This window comes from Blastocystis sp. subtype 4, assembly GCF_000743755.1.
Source record: "Blastocystis sp. subtype 4 strain WR1 chromosome Unknown seqid_0329, whole genome shotgun sequence".
NCBI lineage: Eukaryota > Bigyra > Opalinata > Blastocystidae > Blastocystis > Blastocystis sp. subtype 4.
Genome location: NW_014569218.1, coordinates 2,206 through 14,104, shown reverse-complemented (window position 1 = coordinate 14,104; position 11,899 = coordinate 2,206). Strand labels below are relative to the sequence as shown.

Sequence of the window (11,899 nt, the reverse complement as noted above, 5' to 3'; positions counted from 1 at the left end):
GGAATTGAGGAACTCCCTTACGAAGATGAGTATGAGCTTGGAACACTGCTCCCTTTGCTCCTTTACGCTGACCTACACGACTCGTTAGTACCTCATTTATACAAAACTCATTCTATCAACTCAATTTTGAGCTCATTCGATTCTACAAATACTCACCTCGAATCACACGACCCATTTGGAATTGATAGGTATGTCTTTGAAGAACGAGACGAATGGCAGTTTATTCCAATATCAATGATGCAACTACATGCATGTGTGTTCCCAAGAATAGATTATTTGAAATACACAGGAATCCAGTTTAGAGAAATGTAGGGAGGAGGTACAAAAGAAATGGGGAAACTATTGAGATGCAGGCATTGATCATTGAAAGGGCTTTCCATTGTTTCGTTGAAATCTGTAAAATCCATTTTAATATTTCTTGCAATAGTCTTTGATTATCCCTTCATGGTCAATGTGAACACTTGGGTATTATATCACTACAGATCCTATTGAACCACTTCATAAGTCATAAATACAAGATAGATTCCAGAAACGCCACAATGTTGGCGTGTTCCATTCTTTCGTTCTATATAACAAAGAAGCATTTTGGAAAACAGTATGAGTGAACCACATGAAGATACATCCCCAAAGGCAAGTATTTTGGTATGAACTTCACATGATAGGAAGTGAACGATGAGAAGAATCTATTGACAGATTCCACCTTTGTGATTTGGTACGGTGTGAACCATCTATCATCCATCGTTATCCCTGTTGGGTTGACCATGTTGATATCAACGTATCTTTTCTAAGTTCTTTTCATATTGCAGTATCTTAGTAAATGTGATCCGTCCATCGGATATTGTGGGAGCTCTGGAAGAGGGAATGACGTATATTTAGGTTGTCTTTGCGATTGTAGGGTGTATATGGTTTACAAGCAAGAAGCTGATAATACATGGGATTCTATTTGGCAAGCAGTTGTGAATGCTTTAGTGATTGTGATCTTTATTGGTCTCATGACATTTGTTATGGTCATCTTATACAAGTATCACTGTGTAAAAGTCCTTTATGCACTGCTATATTTTGCAACATTCAGTGCTATTGGGTATACTGGCTGGTTCGTATTCTACATGGCGATGATTCAGTACCGAATTCCATGGGATCTCATCTCTTCGGTCGTCATTTTTGTAAACCTTGGCGTTGTGTCGGTTGTTTGTATTTTTGGGAAGGTACGATTTGTGTTGATTGTGTTAGCCAATAGTATGCACCAGATGGAATGAAGAAGACGTTCCTCGTATTCATTTCGTGTTTGGTTTGTTATCTTCTTTCCTTCTTCCCTGATGTAACAAAAACTATTTAGTAATCATTATAGTGGACAACATGGGTTCTTCTCGTAGCCATGGCTTTGTATGATATGTGTGCTGTATTAACTCCTTGTGGACCATTAAAGATGTTAGTAGAGTATGAATAGAAATAGATCATGGGATAGTTAAATATATCAAGAGATCGAGAGGATGCCATTCCGGGATTATTGTATGAAACGACGTTGGATCGTAGTGATGCTCCTTTACAATTGATTGAGTATGGATTGAAATCCTGAAATCACAAATAGAGCTGAGGAAAAGAAGAAGGGAGTTTCAAAAGGATCCACTGTGGATGAACCATCTAGACAGGCTGAGATGTCCACAGGGAACACTTCGACGCAAGGTGCATCGAAGGATACGAATCAGGAAGGAGCTACGGAGATGCCAAAGACTGATTCGCAGGGAGTGATAACAGATGGAGATTATCTTCCTTCTTCGGAGGTGGATGAGGAGGAAGAAGGTCTTGAGATCAATCGGATCTTTGAACGTACGTGTTATTGGATGAAATCATGTTTAGGAGAGAGTGTGCAACTAGGATTGGGTGACTTTATATTCTACTCGTTGATGGTTTCCAAAGCCAGTTTGTCATCGACTGTTCCTTTTGTCTTTGTTTTCATTATCATTCTTTCAGTAGGTTCGGTTGATTATAGGTCCAATTTCTAGGGTTTGCTTATGACTATGGCATTATTAAGTGTCCTTGAACAAGCTCTTCCTGCTCTTCCTTTCTCTATGCTTCTCGGAGTAACTGCTTATGCCTTATCTTATTTCCTTATCACAAAAATGATCAATGCATTTGTGTTAAATGGAATTATGATTTGATTTTGTATTCTAGTATCTTGTTTATTTAGTCAAATAACCGTGATTCTTGATACAAACAGATTTCTCATTGCCATGAGTGATTATTCGGATTCGACACACCGAAATCACTGGATATTTACAAAAGAAGCATTGAGTAAGTTTCAATGGAACAAGTAATAGGAAGGCCAACTTCGGCAAGAGAATCATAATCGTATCATAAAATCGATCATAATACAACGAAAGGTACATAACTTCATTCAGTAATCATTCATAGCAAACCAACCAAAATGAATCCTTAGAGATCCCATCCAAACAACCTGCTATTGGTACACCCAATCGACCACAAGAGACAACTGTTCTGAGCAATGATTCTCCAAAACAACCTGGTCCTTCGGAACCGACTCCAGTAGAAGTCACTGTGACGCCAGAAGAGATGAATAAATATATATCTGTAAATGTGACGTGTTTCACTCAGATCTAGGTTGATGAAGAACGTGTTTTACTCCATCATTTTATTTCAAAACTCTTTGGCATTTTTCCGAGATATTCGTATGGGAAAATGGACTATCGGTCTGTCCAGATCTTCGCTGCAAGTTATGTCAAGCGTTTCTTTATCACAAGGAGTGTCCTTCAGTATAATCCAAAGACAATCTGTGCTGCTGCCTTCCTACTGGCCATTAAGGTATGTGTTCGTTCGTTCCTCGTTTATTCTAGGCAGACGACTATACTCCCATAGATGCAGATACATTGGGGAATCTCTTTAGTGAATCAGCTAGTGACATCATTAGTGCAGAACAAAAGCTGATGTATGCTATTCACTATGAAATCTACGTTCATACTCCATACAGAACATGCAGAGTAAAAATGATTATTAGAATTGATGTTAGGTCTTTGATGCCGTTTTATTGGAATTGTCAAAAACAGATGAATATAAAGAGATATTAACAGAGTCCATTCTCAAACAAATCAGTGATTCAGCCGATTCCATTATCGTCTCATTGTATCAAACAGATTTAGATCTGTTGTTTGACCCATCTGTCTTGAGTTTATTTGTATATCATTCTGCTCTTCAGAATATTCAACAAGGAGTACAGTTGTTTGGTACTTGTGTTGAACGAATTTGGAATTGGCAGGTTAAGCAAGAACAGGCTGTCAATATGAAAGAAGTTGAGGCAAAATTGAGGCATGTTCAGGAAGAATGGAATCTCTTCAAGTTGATGGTAAGATTGATCGGTGAATCTGATTTAGCTAACAAAAGTTCCTCTCAAACTGTGTAATCGGAAGTGGAAACGACAACGTGAGTACGATCGAGAAGAATCAGTGAATTACTCTCGATCTACAGTCTATTCTCAAGAGAAACCTGATTCTGTGAATAGTAGGCAAACTACCCAGAGCAAAGGAAGCGAAACAGAAGGACCACGATTGATAGAAGGTCAGATTCCATCATCTCCTCAAGTTCACTCTGAGAAACGATCTCTTTCATTCTATGTTTATTAACAAACACTCTCCTAATGTGCACTGGAGTCTGTCTTCCATGATAAAGAGGATACACTGTGTGCTTGCGATCGTCTTAAGTCTTCAATGAATGAACCCATGCCTCGATCCTCACTGGGTTGAGAACGAACTCGTTCAATCGACTCCACTGTTTTTAATGAGAGATTCCCTTCACGTTTTCGAATACTCACTTCTTGGACTTGAGGAGGGATATCAGGAACAAAAGGATCCAAAACTTGATCGGTATCCTCCTTCTGACGCAACATACAACAGCAATATCGATTGCGACGTTTTGTCGAAGCATGAGGTTCCGAAATAGTCTCTGGTTCTTGAATTGTCAGTTCGTTTGTTGACCCTTTCTGGGGAGTTGTACTTGGAGATCCCTTTGCATGACGAGGTGAATGTGGTTTGGCTACTGTCAGAGGATGATTCCATGGTAACACAAACTTCTTTCTAGTCATCTGTTTGCTTGTCCACCAGTACTTGTCTTCGGTTACTAGTTCTTCGTTCGAAGGAGAAGTTTCAATGTAATGTTTGACAAGAATCTGGGAGAAAACCGAAGGAGTATGAATAGGCGAGAGATCACTTTGACGGAGTTGACGGTTAGGATGATAGAGCATACATTGTGGATCATAAGCAATACTTCCACGACGCATAACAGATTGCTTGCTATCTCTTTGTTTGATCATTGTTGTTCTCATTGGATCCATAAAATGTTTCAGAGATGATTTGGGACTATGAGAAGATGGACTTTGAGATGACGAGAGAATAGAGAGACCATGATAATTCTCCTTTGCTTTCTCCAGTAGAAAAGACACTGCAATTTGGAATGTAACAAAGCAGAATCTTCAATTATCTCTCTTCATTATTCCTACCCCAATTCTCTCTCTTTGAGTTGCGTAAAATCAAAATCTAAACAGTAATTTAGGATTGAACTAAGGTGAGATATGGATGATTGACTGATCTACGAATGAGATTGATAGATAGCAAGTACTGTGAGAATGATCAAAGGAACAAGGTCGTCTGCAGTGAGATCAATATGAGAATCGGTTTGATTTGAAACGGTTTCTGAGATGTCACGGTTAATTGCATAAATGCAATTGGAAATGATCTTAAGAATGTGGAGTGTATTGTGAGCTGATGATAATGTGGACAGAATGCGTGTAGCTGATTCGAGAGAAGAAGGGATATACAATAACGGTTTTAGGGATATTTCAGCTGGCGTAAAACCACCTTGAGACTATGAATATAATGATTACAAAACAACGACTTGAATAGTAGACACATAATTCTGAAGCAACGAATCATCTTTAGAACATGAGTCACATTCCAGTCGAAAACTCTTTATGTTATTCTATAGATTCGTAGTTACCAAATCAAATGTTTTTTCTAACACATAACACTCGATGCAGGTGCGAAGAATCTGAATCTTCTCTCCTGTAGTATTCACACAGTTCCATTCTGGGAGATGACTAAAGGATTCTGTGTGAGTTTCAATACAATTTGAAATTCGAGAAAGCAAACTACTCTTATTGTCATCATGTTGATACCCGCTTGTTAAATAGTGAAGTAAAAGAACGAATTCATTTTTAATACAAGGATATGTACAAATCATAATTTAGTTCTTGAAGAACATGAGAATCAGAACACGATGTGACATACCTCAAGATTTCTTCAGTTAATCAGTTGCATAAGTCATACCAGGAATACTCTTACGATAAAGAGCACGAAGACCTATTTGGGAACTGTTGATTGGATGGAACTTGCCTTCAACAGGTTTATCAATAAGGAGCAATCGATATGATTGATGACTATCACGATCATTATACACTTCGTTGTCCTCAATAATCTGACAGCTGCGCTCGATTGATGAATCATCACAACCCTGTTTCTATCATTCACATGGATAACTCAGCAGTTACATGAATAAGGAGAAAATCCGATTTGATTTCAGCTTGCTTTCCTGTGAAAGATTGATACTGATCACGATAATAAGCAGAAGGTTGAAACAAATGAGCATCTAGACATAAGCAGAAAGAAGAAAATCAACTAATAAACGCTTTTGAGAACTTTTCATTATCCAGCGACATATGAAGAGGAACAACAATAACCAACTTTTTTGAGAATGCCATGGACTCAAAGGACTAGAGATCAGCCAAAGTGGTGAATCATACAGGATAGAGTTTCTTGACGGATTGAAAGAATTTACTCGTAAGAGCATTCTCGTTGTCAAATACATAAATGTCCGTCATTTCCTCTGGACCTTAATCCATACTCTTTTTCCCTACATATCCTTGTCAAAACTCAAATGGTATTGTTAGGTAAGTCGACGAATAAAAGATACGAAATACGAAATGGTCTAACAAGGACAGAAAACACCTTATTTATATAATCTGCTTATTGGATTTCTGTGGATGTACAGCACATTAGTGTTAAGTGGTTCATTGCACTCTTCAGAATCTTACGGTGTCGACTGCAGTGGACTTCTGGTTTAGTTCCCATGAACTATTATCCTATGATTCGAAGAACTTCATGTGCTACAAAGGATTCGGTATCAAAACTTCATCAGATCCTTATTCTAAATGAAAACTATACTATTCGGTTATTGGTCATCTTCGGTACCGAACGAATTAACGTAGAATCAATACAAAAAACGGATTGCGAAAATCTTATTGAATACAGTATATCTTGGATTTGTTTATTACTTTTGGTGTTACCGTTTCCTTGATTTCGTGTCCATGACCTCGGTATATAATTCACAAAGCGTTACCGTTGTAACCAACTCATTCATTTCATGAGTAGGGATCCAGAGCAAAGCAACAAGAGTTCAAGGATTTTCTAGATGACTCAGGGATTGTCAAGTGTATAACTGTTGCCTTCGATGCTCTATTTAGCACTCGACCTAAAGTAGAAGATGGTCTCGCGTAGTGGATATTGAATTATTGTAATTGGAAGTGAGTTTCAACGGATGATGGCAAAGAGTTACATTATTGAGCTTGAAAGTGAACGAAAACGATGCCAAGACTTGACAAATCAGATTAATTTACTCCATGAAGAACATATGGGTTTGATCAAGCAACTGGAACAACTTAAGATTTCGAATCTTGACTTGAAAAAGCAACGCAAAACACAGAAAAAACAAAATCACGAGATTAAGAAGCAGTTAAAAGAGCTTCGAAGGGAGCTTCGTGAAGTAGTAGTATTGTTATTGTTGTTTCATCTAGAATCCATCTTCGTCTCTACTTCCAATATTGTCTGATACTTCTACATCGGCTTCATCTGAAGATTCGGATTCTGTTTCGCCTACAGTCCTTGTGTCTGCAGATAATAATATGAAAGAGAATGAAGCAACGGTTAATGAAGATACAGCTTCTTTCAGTTCTCCTATACAACATCATGCTACTGTGGTGTCTACTCAAACCACGTCCTCGCTCGTTAATGAAATTAAGGCAAAAGGAGGTGCTTCTAGTCTGAAGCAGACTTCTGAACCACATGCAACTATGCCTTCGTTCCTTGATGAGATCAAAACGAAAGGAGGTGCTGCTGCTCTGAAGCATGATACCGTAGTGTCTACTCAAGCGGCACCATCGTTCCTTGACGAAATCAAAGCGAAAGGAGGTGCTGCTGGCCTAAAGAAACTGGAACCGGAACCACAAGGAGATGCACCTTCATTCCTTGACGAAATTAAGGCAAAGGGAGGTGCTGCTGCTCTGAAGAAACCTGAATCAGAACCTCAGGCTACAACACGGTCATTCCTTGATGAGATCAAAGCGAAAGGAGGTGCTGCTGGACTAAAGAAGACTTCCGATACACAGACTACAACAGTCAACCCATCTATGTCATTCCTTGATGAGATCAAAGCGAAAGGAGGTGCTGCTGGCCTAAAGAAATCTGAACCAGAACCTCAGGCTACAACACCGTCATTCCTTGACGAAATTAAGGCAAAGGGAGGTGCAGCTGCTCTGAAGAAACCTGAATCAGAACCTCAGGCTACAACACCGTCATTCCTTGACGAAATCAAGGCAAAGGGAGGTGCAGTTGGACTAAAGAAGACTTCCGACACACAGACTACAACAGTTAAGCCATCTATGTCATTCCTTGATGAGATCAAAGCGAAAGGAGGTGCTGCAGGACTGAAGAAAAGAACAGAAGATAAACAATAGCCTATAGTATACATTTGGTGTTTAACTGTTTGTGGCTAATCATTTGGAGGGAAATGATAGATTTTTCACAAATCAATTCAACATGGAAGATAGTACCAAACGAACTTGTACTGCTCTTCTTCTTCCCTTACCGACAGATGAAGGCAACGACTCCGACGAAATTAAGAGAATAAAGCAAGGTCCATGTAAAGAAGAGGAAGAGTAAGATTCCAAAGACTGATAATCATTGAGAATCATTCCTCATCCTACGGATGTAAACTCTGAAGATGAACAACAAGTGGTTATACCAATCTTTTCTCTCTTTCAAACAAAACTGGAAGAGTTCTGTCAAAAGTACGCAAAAGAAGTCACGTATAGTATCGTACTGAATAAATGAATAGAGAACTCATTCGTCAAATAGACGATATTCGACAAGAATCAACTACATGTATAGCTGAAATAGATAACGTAAAGGGATAGAGTTGTTCTAATAAATTAGGATCGAGAGGCAGTTGAAAAACAACTTTCTTTCCTTACGGAAAAGACTTTACACCTTCAGCAGACTATATTTGGATTAGTCGGACATTCAGAAGGCAATACTCTATAAATAGTGTTTGTTAGTATAATCATTTGTATTTTCCTCCCAATGATTAGTCGACTTTCCCAGCTTTCTTTCCGAGGTCTACGATCATTTTCAACTATTGCAGAAAGAAGAGTGTGGAATGAGAAAGTTGTCCGTAGTACCTTCTGGTTATGATAATTGATAGAGCCACTCTCATTATTTCTTGGAAAACCACTTTCGAAGGGTTCTCTATTACTTTTGGTAGGTGATGTATAGGACATAGTTATGATTTATCGCAACAGCAACTAGAAGACCTGATAAAATCTGAAGACCCTTCTTTGGTATGTTTTCTTTCTGTAGGAGTCATTTGAAGGTGAACGCGTATATTGTTCAAGCTAATTCCATTACTGAAAGTATTTTCTCCAATTATGTGTATCTGCATGGTTTTATGGGTATCTTTTGTCTGAACACATGATCACCAGATTTGCATAATATGTGTGAGAGAAACTGTCAGCATTGTTATATGCGTCGTTCAAATAAAGATGCAAAACGTTTCATGTGCTTTCCAGTCCGATTGATTTTTTCCTTTTATCCTTAGACTCATGTATATGACAATATGGAATGGCTATACAACAAAGGTGTTGGAACCATTGTTATTAGTAGCGGAGAATTCAACAATGAAGGTCGAACTGAATTCATCGAAACAATTATTGAAAATACCATCCAGAAGAGTATAGAAATTGATCGTGGTTATCGTGTATATATTGTTAGTACTCTTTCACTATAGGTCAAGAATGGCGATTATTCTGGAGGTGCACCTATCCAGATTGGTTTGCAAATGGGTGAAATTCCAATGAATACATGTCGACGGTATTATAAGAAAGGAGCCAAAACTGTGTATTTACGAATGGAAGCAGCAGATCGGCTTCTATATAAGGATGTTTTTATCCGTGAACGAGGATATGATGAACGAATTGAGTAATTATTCGATAAGGTTTTGATATAGGAACATTAATAAGATGATGCATGAAGGTTTTGAAGTCTATTCTGGAACCATGATTGGACTTCCCTTCCAAACCGATGAGAATCTGGTTGAAGATATTCTGTTAATGAAAGAGTTGCATGTTGATGGATTAGAGTGATGGTGCTAAATAGGTCTCATTTATAGTTATGGAGTGTATATTCCGACAAAGAACACACCTATTTACTCTTTCTGGAGAGATCAGAATCATGTATGGAATTGACATCGTGCTAACTCTCAGAACGATTATCCGAAGTATCTGGACCATTGCTATGATCGATTACGTCGTGTCATTGCTCTGAGTCGAATCGTCATGAGGAATGTCAACATCACCACAAGTGAACATCATATGTTAATGCAACCGGAAGCAGTTTCAGATCTGTTGAACTCAGGTGCCAATGTGATAAAGATGTTCTCAGGACCTCTTTGGACACGTCAATTCAATCTTGTCAGAATGGATGCTTGTATTAACTTATAGTACTTTGATGAAATGCCTCCAGCATTCCCTGAAGACGATGTATTCAACCACACACTCGGATATATCCAGAAGGCGGGGAAAGAAGTAAGTCAGAATGAGTTGATGTTATACATAGCCCATGTTAGGTCGAACCATTTCTCATTCACCTGCCTATCTAAGAAGGTGTCCTCTATCAGATGAGAAATAGTCTACTTCATTAGCAAGAGTTATGGGAGTGAAAGCGATGTATCTGCTTTCGTCAGTTTATTTGCTAAGTCATTGCATGTTTCAGTAAACACTCGAACCCTAAAAATGTAAACCACAACAGTTTCAATGCCTCCTTATCCACGGAAAGTGCAAGGTTTCTTAGCCAGGAACGTTGACTTGAACTTCTTCGACTCAGCACGATACTGACGATGAGGAAGAGCGAACTTCAGATTCTCGTGAGTGTACATCACATTCTGATGTCTTCTCAACTCTTCATTATCAACCACAGCAGTCTTGATGATTTGGATAGAACGATCACGAGCACGATGAGTTCCAGCCATCTCCTGATAACACTGCTTCACAGCACCCAACAGAGTCGTATCACGATACTCCTTATACATGTTATGAGTTCCAGAACGAGAATTGTAACGTAGCCAGATCCCATAGTTCTTCACTTCGACTCCCTTCTCGTGAATCTACACACAACTCAAACTCAACACAAACCACTCACTTCATTCACAGCCAGAATCTCACCAGTTCCACTCTTCATTTTCTCAAGTCTGTGCATGAAATACCAGTAACGAGACTTTGCAGTCACAGGATTAGGAGCAAACAATCTCATTCTGTAAATCTCAGGCTCAGGATCATTCTCAGTTGGAAGACGACGACCAACAACGTGATAATAGTGAATCTACAAGGAGATTAACCAAAACAGCTTAAATAATATAACAAATGGTAAACAAGCTGGACTTATACGTACAGGCATCCCTAGAAAATATGAATCGAATGCTGGAGTTTATTCTTGAAAACTGCTAGAACACAACGGAATCTGAGAAGTGAGAATGATCATGTGAATCGAAATTCCATCGTGTATCCAAGAAAAAAGGGTAATTAAAGATACCACGATAGACAATATCAAGAAAAGACTCTAATGGCTCTCTCAAAAATAACGGGAGAGATAAATAGCCATAGAGGAGACTGTAGAAGGAAAATGGGAAAACGATGAGGAAATCACCCGATTCACATCCACTCACAATAGTATTTGCAGCCCTTTCCGCAGATAAGAATATCCAAGTCAGCCATTTTGGTAACACACTTGTCATTCCCGTTTTCACACCTCCAGGGCAAACATACGATACTGAAATACCATGTTGTTGAAGAGGATAACGAAGAGACTCGGCTATGGCTCGCATGCAATTCTTCGATATTGTATAGTTAGGAGTAATTAGGGAACCACTGAATCCTAGAATAGATGAAAATAAACAAATCTTCCCAAAATGGCGTGTCTACATTGGAATCACTACATACACCTACTTGCATCCGTTCCATAATGGGTTGAATAATATTGAAGACTCCAATCACATTTACGGAGAATAATTTGGAGAAACCCTATAGACAATGAACATGAGTAATCTTACATGAACAGTATCAGGTAGTGGTCTTCGTGGTGTGTCAATAACAGCAGCACAAGGATAGACAGCATCCACAGGGTAGGTATCATCATAAGTCTCAAGGATCCTTTTCACTGCAGTTGCTTCTGTTACATCTACAATTTCTGTACGCACAACAGATGCTCCTGCATCCAGACATAACTGGCGAGTTTTATGAAGTCCTTCTTCGTTAACATCCAGAAGCAACAAGGCACTGTTCTAGATATTCATTCCCTCTTGTTACAAAATACATTCTTTGCGTAGTCCACTGCAATCATTTGCCCCATTCCACTTCCTGCTCCAGAGATTACCACACTTGATGAATACGGCATTTTCACTTTCCACAATCCCTTGATAACTCTCCATAAGCGGTAAATTAAAAAAGACACGCAAGATAACGTCAAGAAGAATACATACGACACAAGACATAGGATCCAAATGACTAAAT

The 11,899-nt window shown here is 38.8% G+C and overlaps 7 protein-coding genes across 7 annotated transcripts; 5 read left to right on the top strand and 2 right to left on the bottom strand.

Moving 5' to 3' along the window:
* Positions 1–610: 610 nt before the first annotated feature.
* On the top strand, positions 611–2,159 carry JH06_4269 (presenilin-like protein; the record flags this gene model as incomplete). Its single annotated transcript, XM_014670119.1, has 10 exons — positions 611–634; positions 663–775; positions 807–866; positions 896–1,205; positions 1,238–1,318; positions 1,349–1,432; positions 1,466–1,557; positions 1,589–1,827; positions 1,858–1,970; positions 2,004–2,159. The coding sequence occupies 10 exons, from the start codon at positions 611–613 to the stop codon at positions 2,157–2,159; spliced, it is 1,272 nt and encodes a 423-aa protein (XP_014525605.1).
* Positions 2,160–2,697: 538 nt separating this feature from the next.
* Positions 2,698–3,635, top strand: JH06_4268 (cyclin H; the record flags this gene model as incomplete). Its single annotated transcript, XM_014670118.1, has 4 exons — positions 2,698–2,820; positions 2,853–2,996; positions 3,026–3,358; positions 3,387–3,635. 4 exons carry the CDS (start codon positions 2,698–2,700, stop codon positions 3,633–3,635), a joined length of 849 nt encoding a protein of 282 aa, XP_014525604.1.
* Positions 3,636–5,310: 1,675 nt separating this feature from the next.
* JH06_4267 (hypothetical protein) lies at positions 5,311–5,884 on the bottom strand (the record flags this gene model as incomplete). The annotated part of the gene is made up of 4 exons (XM_014670117.1): positions 5,311–5,523; positions 5,555–5,652; positions 5,683–5,776; positions 5,807–5,884. The coding sequence occupies 4 exons, from the start codon at positions 5,882–5,884 to the stop codon at positions 5,311–5,313; spliced, it is 483 nt and encodes a 160-aa protein (XP_014525603.1).
* A 486-nt stretch (positions 5,885–6,370) lies between these two features.
* JH06_4266 (hypothetical protein) lies at positions 6,371–7,795 on the top strand (the record flags this gene model as incomplete). The annotated part of the gene is made up of 4 exons (XM_014670116.1): positions 6,371–6,406; positions 6,435–6,556; positions 6,588–6,825; positions 6,857–7,795. The coding sequence occupies 4 exons, from the start codon at positions 6,371–6,373 to the stop codon at positions 7,793–7,795; spliced, it is 1,335 nt and encodes a 444-aa protein (XP_014525602.1).
* A 701-nt stretch (positions 7,796–8,496) lies between these two features.
* Positions 8,497–8,811, top strand: JH06_4265 (iron hydrogenase assembly protein; the record flags this gene model as incomplete). Its single annotated transcript, XM_014670115.1, has 3 exons — positions 8,497–8,524; positions 8,613–8,677; positions 8,710–8,811. 3 exons carry the CDS (start codon positions 8,497–8,499, stop codon positions 8,809–8,811), a joined length of 195 nt encoding a protein of 64 aa, XP_014525601.1.
* An 18-nt stretch (positions 8,812–8,829) lies between these two features.
* JH06_4264 (hypothetical protein) lies at positions 8,830–10,015 on the top strand (the record flags this gene model as incomplete). The annotated part of the gene is made up of 7 exons (XM_014670114.1): positions 8,830–8,904; positions 8,935–9,093; positions 9,124–9,314; positions 9,343–9,474; positions 9,505–9,568; positions 9,599–9,805; positions 9,836–10,015. The coding sequence occupies 7 exons, from the start codon at positions 8,830–8,832 to the stop codon at positions 10,013–10,015; spliced, it is 1,008 nt and encodes a 335-aa protein (XP_014525600.1).
* Positions 10,016–10,155: 140 nt separating this feature from the next.
* On the bottom strand, positions 10,156–10,362 carry JH06_4263 (ribosomal protein L18; the record flags this gene model as incomplete). The annotated part of the gene is made up of 1 exon (XM_014670113.1): positions 10,156–10,362. One exon carries the CDS (start codon positions 10,360–10,362, stop codon positions 10,156–10,158), a length of 207 nt encoding a protein of 68 aa, XP_014525599.1.
* Positions 10,363–11,899: the final 1,537 nt, after the last annotated feature.